At 42.3% G+C, this 21,151-nt stretch overlaps 2 protein-coding genes across 5 annotated transcripts; both read left to right on the forward strand.

Annotated features, from left to right (window-relative positions):
• The first annotated feature begins 1,262 nt into the window (after window positions 1-1,262).
• LOC108934148 (ADP-ribosylation factor-like protein 3) lies at window positions 1,263-8,466 on the forward strand. The gene is made up of 6 exons (XM_018751679.2): window positions 1,263-1,280; window positions 2,547-2,690; window positions 5,799-5,915; window positions 6,462-6,512; window positions 7,561-7,746; window positions 8,356-8,466. The coding sequence occupies exons 1-6, from the start codon at window positions 1,263-1,265 to the stop codon at window positions 8,401-8,403; spliced, it is 564 nt and encodes a 187-aa protein (XP_018607195.1). The 3' UTR covers window positions 8,404-8,466.
• A 3,343-nt stretch (window positions 8,467-11,809) lies between these two features.
• On the forward strand, window positions 11,810-20,727 carry LOC108934447 (myozenin-3-like). Of its 4 annotated transcripts, XR_001966135.2 has the most exons (7): window positions 11,811-11,893; window positions 13,238-13,342; window positions 15,088-15,254; window positions 15,365-15,530; window positions 17,167-17,347; window positions 18,252-18,338; window positions 19,945-20,013. XR_001966135.2 is itself a non-coding variant. In XM_018752296.2 (6 exons), exons 2-6 carry the CDS (start codon window positions 13,264-13,266, stop codon window positions 20,144-20,146), a joined length of 795 nt encoding a protein of 264 aa, XP_018607812.1. In that variant the 5' UTR covers window positions 11,810-11,893; window positions 13,243-13,263; the 3' UTR covers window positions 20,147-20,727. The 4 variants fall into 4 exon arrangements, 3 of the variants coding, with proteins under 3 accessions (XP_018607812.1, XP_018607810.1, XP_018607811.1); XM_018752296.2 differs by lacking the exon at window positions 18,252-18,338 and having other exon boundaries at window positions 11,810-11,893; window positions 13,243-13,342; window positions 19,945-20,727; XM_018752294.2 differs by lacking the exon at window positions 18,252-18,338 and having other exon boundaries at window positions 19,945-20,727.
• The last annotated feature ends 424 nt before the right edge of the window (window positions 20,728-21,151 follow it).

Raw genomic sequence — 21,151 nt, forward strand, 5'->3', positions numbered from 1 at the left:
ATAAGCAAGTAGCTGCCAAAACTTGAGGTAAAAAAAAAAAAAAAAAAACAACTGTGACATGACAAGAATAAGGGTTAAGGTTTATATTGAAATAATAAAAAAAAAACCACAACCCTTCATCTCAAGGGGAAGGATTAGATTTATTACCTTAAACTGTTTCGCATTCAAGTGCAGCGTTCCAGTGAGGGCAAGTGGAAATCACAGAAATAAGCATTTTCCTTTCAGATGTTTTTTTATTTTTTTTATTTTTAACTGTGTGTCCAAATCTCTTAATTTTTTTAAAAAACACATTTCTGTCCCAGACAAAAAGAAAATTTCAGCGAAACCTTCATTTACCGTTTCAGATCATGCATCTGCTCTTGTCTCCAGCACAACGGTATGATAAGTCGCAGACTCAAGATCTGATGAGTCTTCGCGCACACACACACACACACACACACACACACACACACACACACACACACACACACACACACACACACTCTCTGCAGAAACATTCAGCACAGGTGAATGGCCCCCGTTGTGTAACAGCGCAGCACACGGTAACCTAATTACACACTCCCTCCATTCAGCTGAGCAATGATCTGGGCTCTTTAATCCCATGCGGGTCATGTGTCCAGATCGGTCACATACGGGCCTGTCGTGAGCTGAAATACAGGTCAAAACTAGGATATTATGCTTTAGTGCAGTTTTTCCTCACTTGTCCATATCAAATGTGCATATCCATGTGCGCTGTTGAAGGCACCAGGGTCAATGCAAGAACTTAAACATTACAATTACTATGGAGACCACATGCACAGACTGGGGTCTCACACCTGGCAAAGCTCCTTTGGTTAGACCGTGCTTAAAGAGTTGACGAAGGAGGGACGGGGGGGAGGAGGACAGAGGGGACCCCTGTTCTTTTTGACTATCTGGACTGTCATAAGGTCTTTTGTGGTTTCATCTGCAGCAGGTGGCAGATGGATAATCCAAGTAAGTCTTTAATGCCAGGGGAGATGATGAAGAAGGAAGGCGACGGCTAATTGTGGCCCCTTAATCCTGCACCAGACCTCCTCCCCAACATCTCCGACCCAAGACTTGCCAAGGAGTTTAAGCAGCAGCCCACACCGCTGTTTTCACCACAGTGGACGCCATTGTTTTGGAGGGCTGAGGAGCGGGGCGTCTGCGCCGGACTTTGGGCTCACCCGGACCGCTCACCTGGGGCTCTTTACTGTAGAATGTAGCTGTGCTTCTCGTCCTGTCAGCGAAGACCACTGCTCACGATGGGAGAGGTCCAAAAGGTACGCTGCCATGTTCTGCTGTGTGTTTCAGTTTTTTTATATTTATTTATTTACATGTATTTTACAACACATTTACATGTATTCATTTATCAGACAGACACTTTTCTCCAAAGCGATGTACATCTCATTGAAAATACAATGTGTTCATTACATTAGGAGAAAGAGACACTTAGATGCAGACGTGTGATTCTTAAATACAGTTAGTTTGTTTCGTGTTTCACTTGTTTAGCGAAATAAATTTTTTTAGCGTTGTTAGATTCAGGTGTTCTTATAAATGGTTGCATGGTTTTATTTTTATGGCACTATTCTGCTCATAAGAAAATTCAAAAATACATGGACAATCAGTATTGAAGGTCCACTCCAGTGATTTATTGTCAAGGCCTTCATATGACTGACATGACGTAGTATGACTTCATAGAAAATAACTTCATAAACTGTCAGTCATCTTGAAGAGGACTTGTACTAATTTATAGTTATTCAACCATTTTTCTATATGAAAATTTCATGTTGTTTGTGGTCTGCTTCATGAACAATGAATGAGGTTAGATCTCACAACCTATAGTCAGTCTTGGTACAATACTGTTCAGAAAAATTAATTGAACTGTATAGGATGTGAATGAACTGGAAATCATATCATTGCATTAATGTTAATTTTAGATTAAGCCCAAACACAGATATCAGTGCTAAAAAAACTTCCTCACTAAAATATGAGACTGCTATTGTACGCTATTATTTCATCAGCTCTTCATCACTGCATTGTTTTGTCTGATTTTTTTATTATTTCATCAGATCGTTCAGATTTTCTCTGATTTGTTATGTTTGTTTCAACACAAATGCTGTATTTTGTGTCATTATGTAATTTTTTAGACAAGACCTTATAGCAAATAAAAAAAATCATTAAAAAAAATCATTAAAAAATTTTATCATCTTTGCCAGAAACACATTCAGCTCAGTTCTTTCAGCAATAATTTGTAAGTTCTTGTTTGATATATTTCATAGTTTACATGCTTTATGCACATGTATTCAGATTCTGAGTTTAATAAATACTGACTCCTGCTATTGACAATCCTTTCCGGAATTAGAAATCAATTAGTCAAAAACAAATTTGTAATGTTACCAGTTTGCATGATAGATGAAATACAATATTAAAGATTTCATTTTCACATGTCAATTGTATTATTATTATTATTATTATTTAGCTTTGTTGCTTCTTATATAATTCTGTTGTCGCAAATGAATAACGTTCCACTGGTATCTCGCTGTCAGGGTTTATTCTCAGTGATTCAGAAGCTGAAGGGCACCACGGAGCAGGAGCTGAGGATAGTCCTACTAGGTCTGGACAACGCTGGGAAAACCACCCTCCTCAAGAAGCTGGCCTCTGAGGATGTGAACACCATCACACCAACACAGGTGACAGCCTTTCAATGTGTACAAATGTGCCGGTTTAATGTTTAGAACAAACCCAATCATGCACCACTGGTGGAAAATTCTGGAAGGCAACTGTCATTTCTGAATACGGAAAAAATAATAATAATAATAATAATAATATTCAGCGTTTATGGAAATGCTGTCTGTTCTAAGGAACTCAGTATTTTCATTAGTGTCTTGAGAAAATTCTGTGCCACTAGGTGAGAAAAAACTGAATTTCGAACCCAACTCTGCGTGGAGTTTGCTTGTTTTCCCCGTGTTTGTGGGGGTTTCGTGTGGGTGCTTCAGTTTCCGCCACTCTCCAAAGACATATGTTAAGTGAAGTGATGACTCTGAATTAGTCTGTGTGTGTGTGTGACTGAACTGCATATTACACTGAGTTGCTGTACAAATTGGTACATTAACTAGTTTACTACAGTATATTTATCATTGTAAGTTATGTTATGTGAGCTAAATAGAAGTTAATAACTGTATGCTGCTTTGGGAGAAAAATACATAATGAATAAATTGGAAAAAAAAAAACCTGCTAGTTGAATGAATGTTTTTGTGTTTAATCTCTTTAAAAGGGAAAGCAGGTAGTGTAGTGATTGAAGCTGCTGTCTTCTTACCTGAAGGTTACAGGCTTGATCCCCACCTCTGGCTGTAGTACCCTTGAGCAAGGTACTTACCATAAATTGTGCTGGTAAAATTACCCAGCTGTATAAATGGGTAAATAATTTTAAACTGCAACCTTAACATTCCAAGTTGCTTTGGAGAAAAGCATCAGCTAAATAAATGTAATATACATGTTTGTGTCATAAGGATGCCATGTTTCTTAATTGGGTTACATTTATTTATTTATCAGATGCTTTTCTCCAAAGCGACTTCCAATGAACTCCATGTAGTGTTATCAGCCCACACACCTTATTCACCACGGTGACTTACACTGCTAGATACACTGCTTACACGGGGTCAATCATCCATACATCAGTGGAACACACACACCATGGGTGAACCTGAAAAGCAGGTCTTAGGAGTGTGGGAGGAAACCAGAGCACCCAGAGGAAACCCACACAGATACGGGGAGAACATAGAAACCTCACAGGCCTCCACAGGGTTTACAGGCCTTACTGAAGTTTCTAAATCAGCTTCTGAGGTGGTAGTTGACACACGTGTTCTCTTGTGTTAGGATGAAGAAAGCAAAAAACGTGCTGTGTGTGGATGTAGCAGTGGTGCTGTGTGGTCGAAGCGGAGGCTTGTTTCTGCTCTTTGTTTCCTGATTCCTGTGGACAGTTATAGCCGGAGTTTATTCACATGAATAAGCAAACCCAAATCTGTCATTTTATCGGCACTGCCTGTCCCTGACAATAATTTACATTAAGCAGTTCCACATAAATCACAACTTTTTAATTCAGAGTATAGGTCTGTGAGAAAGCTATTATATCACCAATATTTAATGTTGTGAAAGAGGAGCAAATACATATTTCAGCATAAATTATTAAATGTATTTGTATTTGAATTGCTCTCATGGGCATAAACACAAAATGTGAACTTATGATATATGCAGACATAGTGTACGTGATTTGTCCTCTGCTGGATGTGATGAACGGGTTTTAGAAATTTTTTTCACTAGAATAATACCATTCCCACGCGGACAACAGGGACGGGTGCAGAAAAGATACCTGTCTGTCTATGGATAGACAAACATGGTGAATGGATGCAGTCAGGACTTGAATTTCTCAGAAAAGACTGAATGACAACGGTCTTGACGGTGAAGAGACTCGGTCACCCGGACCTTGGTCGTCTGAGGTCAGGCTGTGATAGAACTCAGTAGAACCTGTGTCAGCAGACATCCTTTAATACATGGATACATTTTAAGAGAGAAGTGCTACAATTTCAGCAAATTTGTAAGCAGTATTTGAGCAATTTCAGCTTCATGATATCAAACTGATACAGTCATGCAGTTTTTTGCAATTTTTCATATTTAATTACCAGCTCTAATAGCGTAATCACACAGATTCCTAAGAACACATTTTTTGTGTTGATTTATGGTGGCTGAGTATTAGTAGGGGGGTGCCGTGGTGCAGTGGGTTGGACCGGCTCCTGCTCTCCGGTGGGTCTGGGGTTTGAGTCCCACTTGGGGTGCCTTGCGATGGACCGGCATCCCGTCCTGAGCGTGTCCCCTCCTCCTCCAGCCCCACGCCCTGTGTTGCCGGGTCAGGCTCCCGCGACCCTGTGTGGGACAAGCAGTTTCGGATGGTGTGCGTGTGTGTATTAGTATTTAGAGTTTCACTAATGAGTGCTATTTTCACCATTTCACCCCTCATGTAGTGTTATTCAAGAACCGCGGTAAAACACGTAACCCTCAGCACATTGTTGCTAACTGTGAATCCACATGTTAATTATAGAGAAAGGGACCATGGTTCTAATCCCTGGGTTGAGGATTACTTAAGAAGAAAGTAAGAGAAGCAGGAGGCTACTTACAAAGCCACTAAAAATAGGGAAGCCTTTGCGACATTGAACCTCACTTGCAGGTCAGGATTCTGACCTGTTTCACAATCCCACCAAAGACATGACAATCCTGGTACATTTATTTATTTATTTATAAGATGTTTTTCACCAAAGCGACTTCCAATGAACTCCATGTAGCGTTATCAGTCCACACACCTTATTCACCGCGGTGACTTACACTGCTAGATACACTACTCACAATGGGTCACTCATCCATACATCAGTGGAACACACACACACACACACACACACACACACACACACACACACACACACACACACACACACTCTCTGTCACTCACACACTAAGGGGGAACCTGAACATCATGTCTTTGGACTGTGGGAGGAAACCAGAGCACCCAGAGTAAACCCATGCAGACACAGGGAGAACATGCAAACTCCACATAGACTGAGTGGGGATTGACCCTACATCCTCTCGCATCACCCAGGTGTTTTGAGACAGCAGCGCTACTCGCTGTGCCCCCCGCTGGTCACTGGAAGTGGTTTTAATTTAACTGCCTGAGTAACAGCTGTAGTCCTTCACCTTAACTGAGACGTATGTCATTGCGACCAAAGCCGATTTCTTGAATTGTCTTTCAGGGCTTCAACATTAAAAGTGTTGCCTCCCATGGCATGAAACTGAATGTGTGGGACATCGGAGGCCAAAGGAAGATTCGTCCGTTCTGGAAGAAATATTTAGAGAACACGGACTTACTGGTAAGAAGTTGATCGGAATGCATTTGATTCCCCCGAAAATGATGGTGAAGAGTATAATATCAGCAATCAATCATGAATATGAAGAACGAGCGGAGGGGGGAGGACTAAGTGGTTCAATACATAGACTCTTGGCTCAAAGGTGGATCCTGATTTTTGCGACTACTTCCTAACTTTTGATCAAGCATCTACTGCTTCTGCAAGAGTTTTTGCAGGTGTTTCAGCACATTTTAAATGTTAGAAAAAGTAAAGATGCGCTAAACGTAGAGTAAAATAAAAAATAAGGCGCTAAATAAATTTATTTAAATACCGAGCTAGGGTTCAAATTTACAAAAAGAAAGGGGTCATCCCAAAAAAAAAAAAATAAAAAATTGAGTAAGCCTGAGTGTGCTCTCCCATCTTTACTCCAAAACAATGTAAATGGAAAACTGTTAACGTGTCTTTGAATAATTCATTCAGAGAGGGTTAAAGCCGTGCACAAATATGACCGAAAACATGTATTACTTGCATTGACAGTAATGTACATTTCTTTCAAATACTTCTTCCTAGATCTATGTGATTGACAGTGCCGACAAGAAGCGATTTGAGGAAACGGGACTGGTGAGTGCATCTTTATTCATGCCATGGTATGCTTCTTCTCTCATCTTTTCACTGTTCCTTATTCTCAGAAATAATAATAACAAAATGTACCAATACCATTCTTACTAAAGATATCCGCAACACTGCCAGGCAGCTCCATGTCTCATAAGTTCTGGACCAGTTTGATTCTCAAAGTTCATATCAAGTATAACAATATCCTACATACGACTTCTATTTGCAAAATGCACATGACGTAAATAGATTCAATTCAAATCAGCTGCGTGTATTTTTAAAGAGCACTGAAGAAAAGACCAGTCATAGTACAAATAAAAGTTTGGCTGTACATTAAATTAGCGTCACGCCCGTGCCCACATCTCCAATGACGACACCTGACTCTGCTCCAGCACCAGATTAACCGCTCACCCTTTAAAAGACCCTCCTCAGCTCCCATACCTTTGCGGAATCTCGTCAGAGACGACCGCCCTTCCTTGTGACTCCTCGCTCATCTCCAGTTCTCAGTTCACGTTCTCCGGTTGTTGATCCTTCGCTTTGTTTCTCGATCACGTCCACGGATCTTCGTTTCGACTCCGATCGCCATTCGACCGACTCTTCGCTTCGTCTCCTGACCTCGCCCATGGATTCCCGCTCTGACCCCGACCGCCGATCGGCCGACCCTCCTCCTGTCCCCGATATCGAGAACAACTTGCCTATACTCCGAATCCAGACGAACGACCCCGCACTTGGGTCCTTCCGTCCCGTTTCATTATGACAATTAGTACGATAATTATGTAATTATTAAAGCTGTAAATAAGCCAACTGGCCACAGAGGGAAGGAACACAAAACTCCCAACTGAAAGTCAAAGGAGAAAGAAGACATCTGGGGGTCCAAGTGCCAGTGTGTGACCACCTCCCCCCAGCTCCCCCCAGCTCTCCTGGGTAGTCCAGATTAAAAAAAAAAAAAGACTTTTAAGTCAATTTTCATAAGTTTTGCATTTGAATGTGTGCCTCAGTGGGTTCCAGAATCATCAGAAAGCACGTTTGAATAATTTCTCCCGCTCCTTATCTGCAGGAGCTCTCAGAGCTGACAGACGAGGAGAACCTGAAGGGTGTGCCGCTCCTCATCTTCGCCAACAAACAGGACCTGGCCACGGCGTCTCCCGCCAGCGAGATCGCCGAGGGACTCAACCTGCACACGTATCGGGACCGACAGTGGCAGATCCAGGCCTGCTCTGCGCTGTCGGGGGAGGGCGTGCAGGTGGGTCTCGGATTACGCCTTCATGTCTGTAAACCACTGCAAACTGGACATGAATTACAATAGCACTATCATTAATGACGGTTACGTACAGAAATTTGTTCATACGCTCTTTCAAAGGAGCTTTATTCAAAATGATAATTAGCTGCTTTCATAGCAGACGTAACATAACAAAAACACAATCTATGCCAGACTCATACAGACATTTCTGAACTATTCGGTAACATCCTAATCGTCTGCATCTAGCTTTTTGTTCCACATCTACAGGTAACCACCTTACTTGACATGGAGTACTCATTTTTTAAGCCCAATACATGAAATTTTAAGAATGAACTGTTATAAAATATACGTGCTGTAAATTATCGTATTTGAATATGTTTTTATCATACTTCATGATAAATATTATTTTAAAAATATTATATATTATATATATTAAATTCCATTATACAATATATAACATAATATTATTAAAAAATGTAGTGCAAAATCACAGTTTAAAATGTAAAGGAATGTTATGCTCTTTTGAAGAAAATGTAGGGTACGCTTCTCTCCTACAGGGGAATAAATTAAATCTGTTTATTTTGCTGAATAACCTTTTTTTTTCTTCAACAGGATGGCATGAACTGGATAAGCAATAACATTGTAAATAAGAAGAAATAATTCCCTCCAATATTTATCTTTCACTATTCTTTTGAGTATAACTTTCCAGGAACCCCCCCACATACACACACATTGTTTTATTATTCTATTGTAAATACATTGATACAACTGTATTTGTAGTCATCTACCCAAAGAACCAGAGTGCTGATACACTATACTGACTTCTGCTAACAAGGCGTTCTGTAATTCACAAAAATGACTTGTGTGCTTGGCTGTGTTTGAGAGCCATAAGAACGAGAAAATAAGGGAAGAATGTTATAGCCATGTAGTTACGTGGATTTATCAGCCCAAAGTTCTGTATAAAGTAATTATGTTTGATCTCAACATTAAAACATTGTGTTTCTTCACTAATTTGGTTTCTGTTCATTGGTCTTCAACTCCACCCTAATCAATAGAAACGGAAAACTTTCCCAGCCCAAAAGCGAAATGTTTGTTATTACTGTCTCTATAGACTTGTGAATATGATTTATGATGGCAGTATATCAGTATATGATCCCACCTCTTTGGTTGTAGTCATGACCACAAGCTGCTGGCAGGGTAGGACATGTAACCAGGAACCTCTGACAGGGAACCTGCTCTGCATCCTCCACAGCTCTGTGTTGCTCATACCTAGGATTCTTGATCATCTGGCTCAAAATCCATAGAAAAAGTAAACCATGATCTATATATTCAGAGAACCAAACATACTGCAAAGACAGCAGTTTATATTTATTCATTTAGCTGATTCTTTTCTCCAAAGCAGCTAACAATAGCTACTTACAAGTTCATACAGGTGGGTAGTTCTATTGGAGCAATTTAGGGTGAGTACCTTACTCAAGGGTTCAACAGCCAGAGGTGGGAATCAAACTTTTTAGGACTGAAGACTGAGGACATCTGAAGAGAAAAGAGAAGGTGGAAGAAACTTGGTGACCTGGTGGAAAGTATGCAGTACATGTCAGAGGTCTTCAAGGAGAGGGGAGTGTGTGCCAAATGGAACGCAACACTCGGTGATCCTGTGCTGTAAAAATGGAAGAGTAAGAACAAGTTGAAGGTAAGGACCTTACTCGAGTTGGGACTTGAACCTGGAGCCTTCGGATCCAAAAGCAGCAGGTCCAACCACTACTCTACCAGCTGCCCCGGTTTACCTGTCTCTTTGCAGAGGATGTTCCATCTGAATCATGCTTCCCTCTCCTTGAAGATCTCCAACATGTCCTGCATATTTCCCACCAGGTCCTCGAGGTCATTTCAGCTTCTCTTCTATCCAAGCCACTTCAGATGACTTCTGTGCTCAGCCCAGAAACATCAGGTTTTTCTAGGTCTAATCCAACTTGTAACACCTCAGTGATGCGGCCAGGTCAACATCCTGCCCCAGTGGCAGCACTTGCCCTCAGAATGAAGACCTGCTGCTTTTCTTTTTCCTTCAGACTTACAGCTAGTGCTGGTGTTCACATCAGAATGCCATACTGGCAGAAGGTACCTCTGTGCGCTTCTCACCCACCGTGATTCTAATGGAATCCTTGCGGACCTGGGAAATCTGCCACTCAATAGCACACTTTTGAATTTTTGTATTTCTGCATTTATTTGTGCTTCTCCGTTTCATTATGCATGTCATCCATATTTTAATTAACTTGTACTGTATAAATCAGAAAACTTGCTAGCGTCAATAAATAAATGTTTTCCGCACTTCTGCGTGTTGTGATTCTTCTGCCGTCAGTATTTAGAGGAAGAGCAGAGCTGAAGCAGAGAGGACCCAGAAGGCCACGTGCTACAATGGATGACCCTACTGGACCTTTTCAGCAGGATTTAGCTTTGTCTAGATTTAGATGGACACCTGAGGTCACATCCTGCTTCAATACTTCAATGTTCTGTGGTCACTCTCTGGTATCCATGGCAACACGATCAACAATTATCAGATGACACCACTTTGACATCTGTCCTCTCTTATCAGGGAAGCAATTCAGGAAAACCATCTCCTTGCCATTCACAAGGTCTGTTGTGACAATTTGTCTTTTCTCTGCATGCCTGCCAAGTACATAGACATGGCACCAGAGGGACCACTCTCACACACACACACACACACACACACACACACACACACACACACACACACACACACACACACACACACACACACATTTTCAGAACCACTTGTCCCATATGGGGTTGCAGGGAACCAGAGCCTATCTGGTAACACAGGGCATAAGGCCAGAGGGGAAGGGGACACACCCAGGACAGGATGCCAGTCCGTCGCAAGGCACCCCAAGCGGGACTCAAACCCCAGACCCACCGGAGAGCAGGACCGTGGTCCAACCCACTGTGCCACCGCACCCCCTGGACCACTCACACACTCTCATGAATTCCCAAATTCATGGTCCCCAGCAAATCTTGATCTTGTTCAGCCACCACATTGTATTTGCAGTTCTGCAGCGGTTCCATAAGTGAGCGCTCACACACTAGTGTGAAATACGTTGGACACGTAGCGCAGGACTTGAGGAAACCATGCAAATGATGACAAAGGAATCTGTGCTCGGCTATAAATCCGGGGCAGCGTGTATCTGAGGGTTACTTGGCACTTCATGATCTGTCAAGCTGTGTTTTAAACACACCCTTGCTGTGTTTTCCCCGAAAAGGTGCTTCCGTTGTCGATTATTTCCCTGCAGCGAAAGGAGGAGATAGTAACGGAAACACAAATGTTTAGCGCTTACAGCCGTTGTTATTGTTGCTCTCTTGCGTGATCTCGGCTGCTCGTGCCATCTTGAACAGCGTGATGTTCCTCATTATCACGCTGGAGAGCCAAGGTGGCCAAATGCCGTTGTAAAGAGTATTGAATAGAAACGCCATGGAAATGAGATGACTGGGCTGTTTAAGAGCTGAGACACAATCAGTTGGAGAATTTGTCCACGCGCACATACAGTACCGCTAATGAAAGGACGAGGACACATGAATGTTTGATGGATCCCAAATTCCTGAAGGAAGCTGCTGAAAAATGCAACAAAGAAAGTCCCGAGATCTGTTTCCTTTCAACTCGAGAAAATCGCGATTAATCCGAATGCGCTCACCTCGTAGGCTCGAGAGGAACAAGATTTAAACCCCGATGACGGCGCACCAGTTATGGTTCCAACCAAAGGTCTTCATCCTGATGTTGCGAAACGTGTGAGGCTTTCACTTTTACCTTGTTGTGTGCGGAAGATGTACTGCGGAAACGTGTCCTGCACTTGAATGCATTGGGTTTATTCAGCTGATCTCAGGGAGCCTCAAGCGCAGAGTACACAGCTCATATTTTTATTATCAGGGATGTGCAGGAACAGGGTGCAAATCCCAGCTCATCGCCCTGCTGCACAGCAGCGTCCCGATCGTGTCTAAATTAGGCCTGTGATCTAACCAGCGGGGAGTAAAAGCTAAATCTGTTCATGACTGCTGGCCCAGGGGCGGCAGCTGGGGCGAGGAAACGTAGTCGAGCCGGACGGGAAAACCTGGCCCTTCTGCACACCACCATCATTGTGACAGACAGGTAAGCCACCCTTAACAGTTCAACGGAAGGGGTCGAGCAAGAGTCGGGAGCTGCCGCGCTGCGTAGAATAGCTGGCTTTTTAAAAGCGGGAGGCACAGCGTTAAAGAATAGCGCCGGGAGGAACTAGTGAAATCAACTGTGAATATGTGGGTTGATGTTAATGCGGGTTGGAATTTTCGAAACAATTTATTTTTTCTTAAGTTTCTGAACATGTATTAAGTTAAAACTGAGTAGCTCTGGGAGAAATGATAATAACCATTAATTGTATTTACTCTGTATATCCAAAGAGACTTTTATATTATAACTCACTGGAACTGGTTGTCTTAGTAATATTAGAAATGGTGAGGTGACCCCCCCCCCTCCTCACTTGAGTTAAATATTGGATCACCGAACCTCCTGTAACTATTTTTGAACAATGTAAGATTAATAAAATTTAGCTTTAAGTCCATCTTCATTGTAGTCACTATGTTATAGAAGTGAATTATTCTGTGAGTTTGAGTAGTGCTGCTGTCTCACAGCACCTGGGTGGTACGAGAGGATGTGGGTTCGATCCCCGCTCTGTCTGCGTGGGGCTTCCATGTTCTTCCTGTGTCTGCGTGGGTTTCCTCTCGGTGCTCTGGTTTCCTCCCACAGTCCAAAAACATGCTGGTCAGGTTCACCTATAGTGTGTGAGTGACAGAGAGAGAGTGTGAGTTCCATCGATGTATGGATGAGTGACCCAGCGTAAGTAGAGTATCTAGCAAAGTCACTGTGGTGAATAAGGTGTGTGGAGAAAAGTGTCTGCTAAGTAAATAAATAAGAATGTAAATTACAGCAACATTTTTATCTACCACTGAAGGCACTAAAGCTAGCAGCTAATTTAAGATCATAAAATATTTTTGGCTAATAGAAATGTGACCTCAAACATAGCTCCAGCTTAAGAGTTCAGCTAAAATAAAACTTATTCCAACTTTCAGTTTTTTGATATGATATTGGCAGAGCTGCTGATGAATTGTCTTCCGAATATCTTGTCTGAACAAGCCTGGGGGCGCGGTGGCGCAGTGGGTTGGACTGGCTCCTGCTTTCCGGTGGGTCTGCGGGTTGAGTACCGCTTGAGGTGCCTTGTGACGAAGTGGCGTCCTGTCCTGGGTGTATCCCCTCCCACCTTATGCCCTGTGTTGCCAGGTTAGGCTCTGGCTCCCTGTGACCCCCCTTGGGACGAGCGGTTTCAGACAGACAGACAGACACCTTGTTTAAACAAGTTTATTTCTCTGCGGAAATGTATGATTTGCATTGAAATTAATAGTGGAACTTTTCCTGTCTTTGTGTAGAGCACAGAGTTAATATTAATGATCACTTCACTAGTTCAGGTTTGACTGCGGGACAAGAAGATGACTGAAGCCTCATATGGAGACGTGGCCATGCGAAGGAGACAGCAAGTGATGGAGCTGAGCCAGGAGGTGGACGGAGGTAAGGGGCATTTATGTATTTATGCAGCCGTGTTTCTTTCTCTTCATGTAATGCACAAATTGTACTTTTGCTGAGATGTACGTCACTTTGGACAAAAGCATCTGCTAAATGAGTAAATGTAAATGTACTGTATTCTTTTATTCTGGTTCTCAACCTTTTTTGTGGCTGCACCCTCAAGTCATACATTGTATTCTGTGGTGGTGCCGAATTGTCTATTGGACCACTGGACCATTTGGAGCAGTTTCTCCAAAAACACATTTACACTTACATGTATTAATTTAGCAGACGCTTTTCTCCAAAGCGACGAACATCTCATAGAAACTACAATGTGTTCATTACATGAGCAGGAAGAGACACTTAGATGCAAACGTGTGATTCTTAAGTGCAGTTTGTTTGTTTCTTTGCACCATATGAACCAATGTTCATCACATGAGTAGCTGTTAAAAATTTTATCCGAATATCCACAATTCCTGATCAGCTTTCTAGTAATTTTTTTTTTTTTGTGATACATATAAATATTTACGTTACATTACAGAAGTAGCTGTAAAGGTTTATCCAGCAACATCAAAGTTATAGAGCATGAACGTTTACACTTTACATGAACTTAAGAGATGATGGGTAAAGTGAGTCTGGAAGAGGTGAGTTTTCAGACCCTTTTTAAATGTGGACAGAGATTCAGCAGTTCTGAGTGACCCTCAGAACCCTCAGTGATTCCCAGATCTTTTTTAAAGTGGGCTGTTAAATAAGCATGCAAAAAAAATTCTGCATATCTAGTGTTTGCAGACTTTCTCTAATCTGAGGTTCAGAATATCAGCCAAATGAATCCATGTGCAGAAAATAAAAGACACATTTACATTAACATTTATTCATTTAGTTTCGCTTTTCTCAAAGGCGACATGATGTTAAGCGACTTACATTTGTTTACCCATTTATACAGCTGGCTAATTTTTTTTTCTTTTTTTTTTTACGTTTAAATCATTCCAGTCAGGACTCCTGATACAGACAGATAAACACACCACCACGGTCGGCCAAAATAAATAAATGGTCTATTTTTAACCAGTTAGCTGTACAGCAGAGGCCTATGAAGAACTAAACACTTTTCACAACCTCTTTAAGGCTATTTTGGATTATACATACCGTATATATCAAATAAATACCAGGCTTCATCTTCTCATGTGGCAAATGCCTGCAAGAAACTGAAAGAGCACATGGACACACCAACGTGACAACTCAGGGAGGCAATATTTCTCTTTTAGAAGGTGACTCACAAGTGAGAAGCAGCCAAAGCCGTACGAATGTGACCTCAAGTCAAGAACGAGATCCGCAAATGCAATTTTACCTCTTGAGTTTAATAATTACAAAGCGAATTTCAATTTAAGGATTCGTTTCATTGCGTTTCAGTTTTTTAAAGTCCTTACTTGGTATATTATACATGTGCATGAGGGGTAGGGGACAAGTCCCCCAGCGCTCAAACAAGCTCAGTGTGTTCTCCAATTACTTGTGTAAAAGTCCATTATGTCCTACTGAGGATATTTTTGTGGTCCCCAATCCTTGTCAAGTTGTCACAACACTGTCATTAGACACAATTTCAACACATTCACTTGATGGGCTGTGCAACACAGCATAAATACTGCAACCACCAAGATGTTCTTTCAGTTGAGTGCAGATACTTGAGTGATGTGAAGGTGCTGCCCCTATTGGTTTTGCTCACACCTCCCAGGTTAGAAGTGTTTCTTTATTCTCAGGGCAACTGGACCTGGGGAAGAAGATCAGTATCCCACAGGACATCATGATGGAGGAACTGAAGCTCCTGAAAAACAGGGGTTCCCGCATGTTCCAGGAGAGGCTCAAGAGGGTGGAGAAGTACACCTTGGAAAACATAGAAAATGCATCCAGCCATGCAGGCCAGAAGGTCTCCTCTCCATTTAATGACTTACACTTGGGCGGGATTATGTACAGATAATGTCTAAGCTTATTTTCCCCATAGTTGTTGAAATTCCTGGATGTATCTCCTGTGTTTAGGGGGCAGGACAGGACCAGGCTCAGGGCCCACAGGACTCACAGGACCACGATGGGATGGAGAGCTTGGACACAGAGATATTTGCTGGTCAGCCTGGGAAAAAAGGTCTGGTGTCAGCTTTGAAGAGCACAGTGGCCAAGAAAGGAAGCCCTTCCGTCCTCGCTCCAGGTAGTCGAGGGCCGAGCACCTTGCATGAGCGCCCAAAAAGTAACCACAAATATACAGTGTCTCTGCTGGTCAGTTGCCGAATGACCACAGGAGCGTCTTATGGTTCCACCTCTTCGGTGCTGAACCGCCAGCAGAGTCTCTGTGGTGCTCCCCACCTTTCTTGAGAAACCCTACGAAATACAAGACTGTCAGACCTCGAAGACGTAGTTAGGGTTGGTAGGGTTAGTGTCAACGGTAAAGTCTGTATGTTTTCCTGAGCTCCCAAAAGTGACACCTATTTGTGCAAAAAATATGACCAAATATGATCAAATCCTATTGAAACAAACACCATGAGTTCAATACTTAGCATTAGTTACCGCAACACACTTAACAGTTTCCCTTCATTGATTACTATACAATTTTCATTTTATTAATAATAATAATAATAATAATAATAATAATAATAATAGTAGTAGTTGTTGTTATGTAAATAATATTAATTTAATAAGAAATAATTTAATGATAATTAAATACAAATATTTAATTTAATAATAATACTATGTTAATATTAATATATATTATTATTATCTATAATAATAATAATAATAATATCTGTGCAACTGCACTCATTCAGCTCTTCCCAAGTTCCTAAATACTGTACACTTAAACACTCACAAACACACATAAATATGAGCTTCATTGTTTATGTATTAACATTTAATGCAAAGAAGAAAACAGCAGTAAAGGCAAAGAAATGAAGGAAAACAATTAAAGTGAATTTGCACTCATTGAACAAGCTGACATGGGATGAGCCCTTCAACATGGAACTGATGTAAATGTAAGTGTAAATTGCGGTGCTCAGCTGTCGGCAGGCGCACAGGGTCCAAACTCGGTCCTCCTAAATGTGAAGAATTGTCTTGCAGGTTGAAGGAGGGGTATCACGATGAGCCGAATGGGCGCATCTCATGGGATGACTGTTCTTGGAAAGTTCAAGAACTTTCCCGCAGTCTGTTAGTGTGTCCTGTGAGAGCAGCTCGCGATTGTGCGAACACACGCAAAACTTTGTTTCCAAGGCCTTTGCAAGACATTTTGGTGCTAAGAGTCAGCAAGCTGTTTGAGGTCAATGTCCCTCTGCTTCCCTAATTGGGAAATTACATAAATGTTGCCCCGAAATGTCAAAATGAAAGTGTCTGGTTATTTACAACAGAAAAAAAAAAAAAAAAAGAAATTCCAACTATATATTTGTTAATTAAGGCTCCCTTAACTACCGATACACACTTAATGTGAGACACTGCGACAAAAGACGACATTTAGTCTGTAGTGAAGCTGCCATACATTTGAAATATTTCTCAGTTATGCAAAAAAATCTTTTTTCCCATATTTTACAGACTCCTGCAATGCGTCAAAGTTCATTATCCAGTTTAAACACAAGATGCACCTTTGCCTTTATTTCCATTCTCATTAGTGTAAATGTAGTTCTGCATTTTACTTTACTCGCAGCACCTACTAGATGTAAGACTTACACCGAGGCGTGACGAAAAAAGCAGAGGCATTACACTTAGATGGCGCAGCAGATGTCAGCGTTACATCTGACCACGTATACGGCTTGTTGGCATCACCTGCCGTGGAAGGAGTTCCTCTTTACCCCTTTGCTCAGGATACTCAGGGCCACTGAAGGAGATCCCTCACGAGAAGTTCAACGTCACTGTGATCCCCAAGTCCTATTGCTCACCCTGGCGGAAGGAGCCAAGCGCCAGCGAGAAGCTGCTGACCATCAACGCTCAGCTCCCAGAGCCACCTGAGAAACTAACGCCGGCCAACTACAGGTGCTTCAACAGGTGAGGGGCGTCAGCTGCTGGAAAGGGGTCGTGGCTGCTGTCATCCCGTAGCGCTACCGAACGACGGGTACAGTGCCGATGGCGCACGGGTGGTCTCGAGCTTTTAGACTTTCACTGTGGTGCGTCCTTCAGAAAATTGCAGCGATCGCTGGACCTTGTGCAGAACTGCTGCATATTAAGTGACGAAACATTATGGATCTTCTGTAGAACACGAGACAGCCCTTATGGCCTGCGCTGGCAGCAGGGTGTGCTTCTTTTTCCCTCTAATCAACTGCACTCCTGGACTGTGCTTTGGCTGGATGCATTACACAGTTTAAATCATGGTAAACCAGGTGTGCTAGAGGAGATGTCATTAGAGAGCAGGACTTCTCCATCAACCCTCATGTCACTGCAATCTGGGGACCCAGAACAGGAAACCATTAATACAATTTTTAGTACTTATGACACTTTCATGACAAGGACTGGTTTTAAACTGGTTTTTAGGTGTGAGAATCTGCCTGGATCATCAGAAATATGGTCCCTGATGTGCCGGGTGTCACGTGAAGGTTTCTGCCTTCCATCTTTGTGGAACCTGATCCTGGGCCTGGCACATGCTTCCTTGCGCTTGCAAAAACTGGCCGTCTATATAAACCAAAGGTCAGAAAGAAGACACCCACGCACTCCACAAGTCTTTCAGCTCCCAAGACAGATTGTGCACACGCGAGATCACATTTCTGGGTTCCAAAGAGCACGGCGCCCTTCAAATGTCATCTTCTCGAGCAGAGGACAATGCTGAATGTATGTTGGACAGCTGAACATCTGCACATAAGAATTAAGAACAGCCTTTCCTGTGTCGCTCTTGATGGTGTGAGAGGCGACAGCGTGTGACGTTGCTTCCATGAATGTGTCCCGTGACGTTCGATAGGTTTGGCCTTCCTTCAGCAAAGACTCGGCTCTAACGTCTCGGACCCAGATCTGCGTCCTCGGACCGCAGCGACGGTTTTCCCCGATGGTGTGTTGAGCGCAGATATAGACGTGGAGCTTCGCTTACAGTAACAATGTAACACGCATCATTTCTATAACTATCTGACCACACTTGGGATAATACCTGTGTTCGTGTTCAAAGCATGTTCTAATCTATTGCTGCAGTACTTCATACTTTACGTCTTACTGAAAAAACGATTAATTTTCACGCTTATTTCATTACTATGTCATTGTCGCCTTATTCGGAGCTAAAACGACTGATAATTACTGTACTGATATACGTACGCTGATTTATAATTGCTGATACACACCCGTTTCTCTCCATTTTACTAGCGAGTTACTTAAATATTAATTTTGTTCTTTTGCGGTGTTGACGTGTTGTGGTACAAACACAGTGTGAAGCAGAAAAGATATTTTGCAGGCTCTTTAACAAGTTAACTACGGGTAACATCGGTAAGCTCAGCGCAGCTTCCGAGAGGGAATGGACTGTCGCACCGGTCTGGAGCGCCGAAGGCTTGAATTTACAAACGGCTGAACGGCTCGCCAAAAGCTGGCCGTGCCACATATTTGATCTCATCACGTTTGAAAGGTTTGCTTTGATTTGGTTCGCAGCCTCCGCTTCTGTTTCGATTGCGATACAAGCAACGAAACCGTGAGATGGAACAGCTACAACTATGGGGGGTGGGAGTCAAACAAAAAATTCATGGGACAAAAATGGAACAACTGGTAGCGGTGCGATTCCAACTGCTGCCATTAGACCCAAAGGTCATGGGTTTGATCCCCACCTCTGGCTGTAGTAGCCCTAAGCAAGGTCCTTACCCTAAAATTGCTCTAGTAACATTACCCAGATGTAAAGATGGGTAAGTAATTGTAGGTAGATTAACAATGTAACTTTGGAGAAAAGCATCAGATAAATGAATAACAGTAAAATTCAAGGGCCACCAAACAGCTATAGCCCCCCCCCCCCCCCCCAAAAAAAAAAAAAAAAAAAAAAAATCAGCCCAAAGCACTTCTGCAGTCCAACAATAAAAGTGTCACCTAAATCATCCAAGACGACTTCTGTAGCCAACAGGCGGTGCTGTTACATGACACAAACAAGCTGACATGGTTGTCACAAAACACGCGGCAGTTCATTCCCCAAACCACGGGGAACCGCACCCACCTCACAGAAGGCCGGCAAAGTACTGCCCCCTGCTGTTGAGGTAAGTGTGGTACCTGCTCATTTCCTCCAAACGACACGAATACAATAGAAAACTAGGAGTAAGCTGTGAGGTAATAGAAAAGTATAACGGAAATAATTATATAATAAGGAGAACTAGAATGTCTTAATATAAACTGCGGCAGCTGATGTGATGTAGTGGTTAGAGTCGCTGCCTTTGGATCCAAGGGTTACGGGTTTAAATGCCACCTCCAGCTGTAGTACCCCTGAGCAAGGTACTTACCCTGAATTGCTCTAGTAAGATTACCCAGCTGTATTAAATGGGGAAATAATCTTAGGTCACTTTGTAGAAAAGTGTCAGCTAAATGTATAAATGTAAATGAAAAGATTAGCAAGTTCGGGTATATGAGTTCATGGTTAATGGGCTCATCTCGATGTAGGCGTGTGGCAGTAACTGAAACACTTTGCTCCCCAGAGCACCGATTCCATTTGGAGGAAGTGCAGGAAGCACACGGGTGCTGCCGCTGCCCGGGTTCGAGCTGGGGCAGGCGCTCACGGAGCCCAGCCTGACCTGGGAGCGCATTTCGAAGAGACCCAACTTCAACCGAGCTCCCCAGGGATGGCACGCCGCCATCCCCGAAGCCAGCGACCTGCGAGGAGCTGCAGAGTCTCTCTGAATGACGAGGACACGCGTTACCGCTGCTCTGTCTTCGCCACCGAACTGAACGGAAAAGCAACTCGTGCGAAACCTTTACAGTAAAGGCCGAGATGGGAAAGCGGCAGCACCTCATCCCAGTTCAGGACCCCGGTGCTTTTGAAAGTTTAACCTTTACGTTATATCAGAGCGGCTCGTTTCGTTAGGGAGGTTTTATAGGTGATCTCGGAAAGACATTTATTATGCAACACAGCAAAATTTTTCAAAGTTCTTAGATATGTCCATTTTTGCGTTGATAATGATTTGTTAAAGTTAACCGATGACAAAAATCCAGTAATTCTTCCAGTGTCAGTTTCAGACACGGACTCTTGCAGCCATTGGAAGATTCTAGAAGGCACCAGAACATTCTAGAAAGCATCAGATCCTAAAAGGTCCTGGAATATTCGGTGCTTGGAGCGTGGTGCCAAAATTCGCCAAAATGTGCTAATTTCAACAGTGCAAAATATTTTTTAAAAAACTGACATATAGTGCAAACTAACGCCAAAGCTGTGTTTAATCCAACAAAACTGAATGGAAAATGGAAAAAAAAAAAAAAAAAAAAAATCAACATAAAAATTTTGTTACATTGTGTTATAAGTAAAAAGTCACATCTAACTTTTGTCTGCTAGTTTCTACTCTTTTCCGAAGAGTACGGAGGTGGTTATTCCACTTGTTTCTTCTTCAATGATATTCAAGACCTATGAGGAAAAAGCATGTTTTCCCCAAATATCAACACAATGTGCAATTTAATCAGCACATCTTCTGCAATAAATGTGAAAGAGTTTTCGCCTAATTGTTTCCCTCTGGATATATTGTTGTAAAAGACCCTGCTGTTATGGTACACTGGCTATTCATGCAAGAAATATTTGAGTAGCAAGTTTCTGAAGATACGCTTTTCCCCCCAAGTTAGTTTTAATCTCATTTCATCTTCTAAAATTTCTATCTTGTGTCAGTTTCCTATCATTAGCACAGAGTCAAAATCAGTTCA

The sequence above is a fragment of the Scleropages formosus genome, chromosome 4, assembly GCF_900964775.1.
Source record: "Scleropages formosus chromosome 4, fSclFor1.1, whole genome shotgun sequence".
Classification (NCBI taxonomy): Eukaryota; Metazoa; Chordata; class Actinopteri; order Osteoglossiformes; family Osteoglossidae; genus Scleropages; species Scleropages formosus.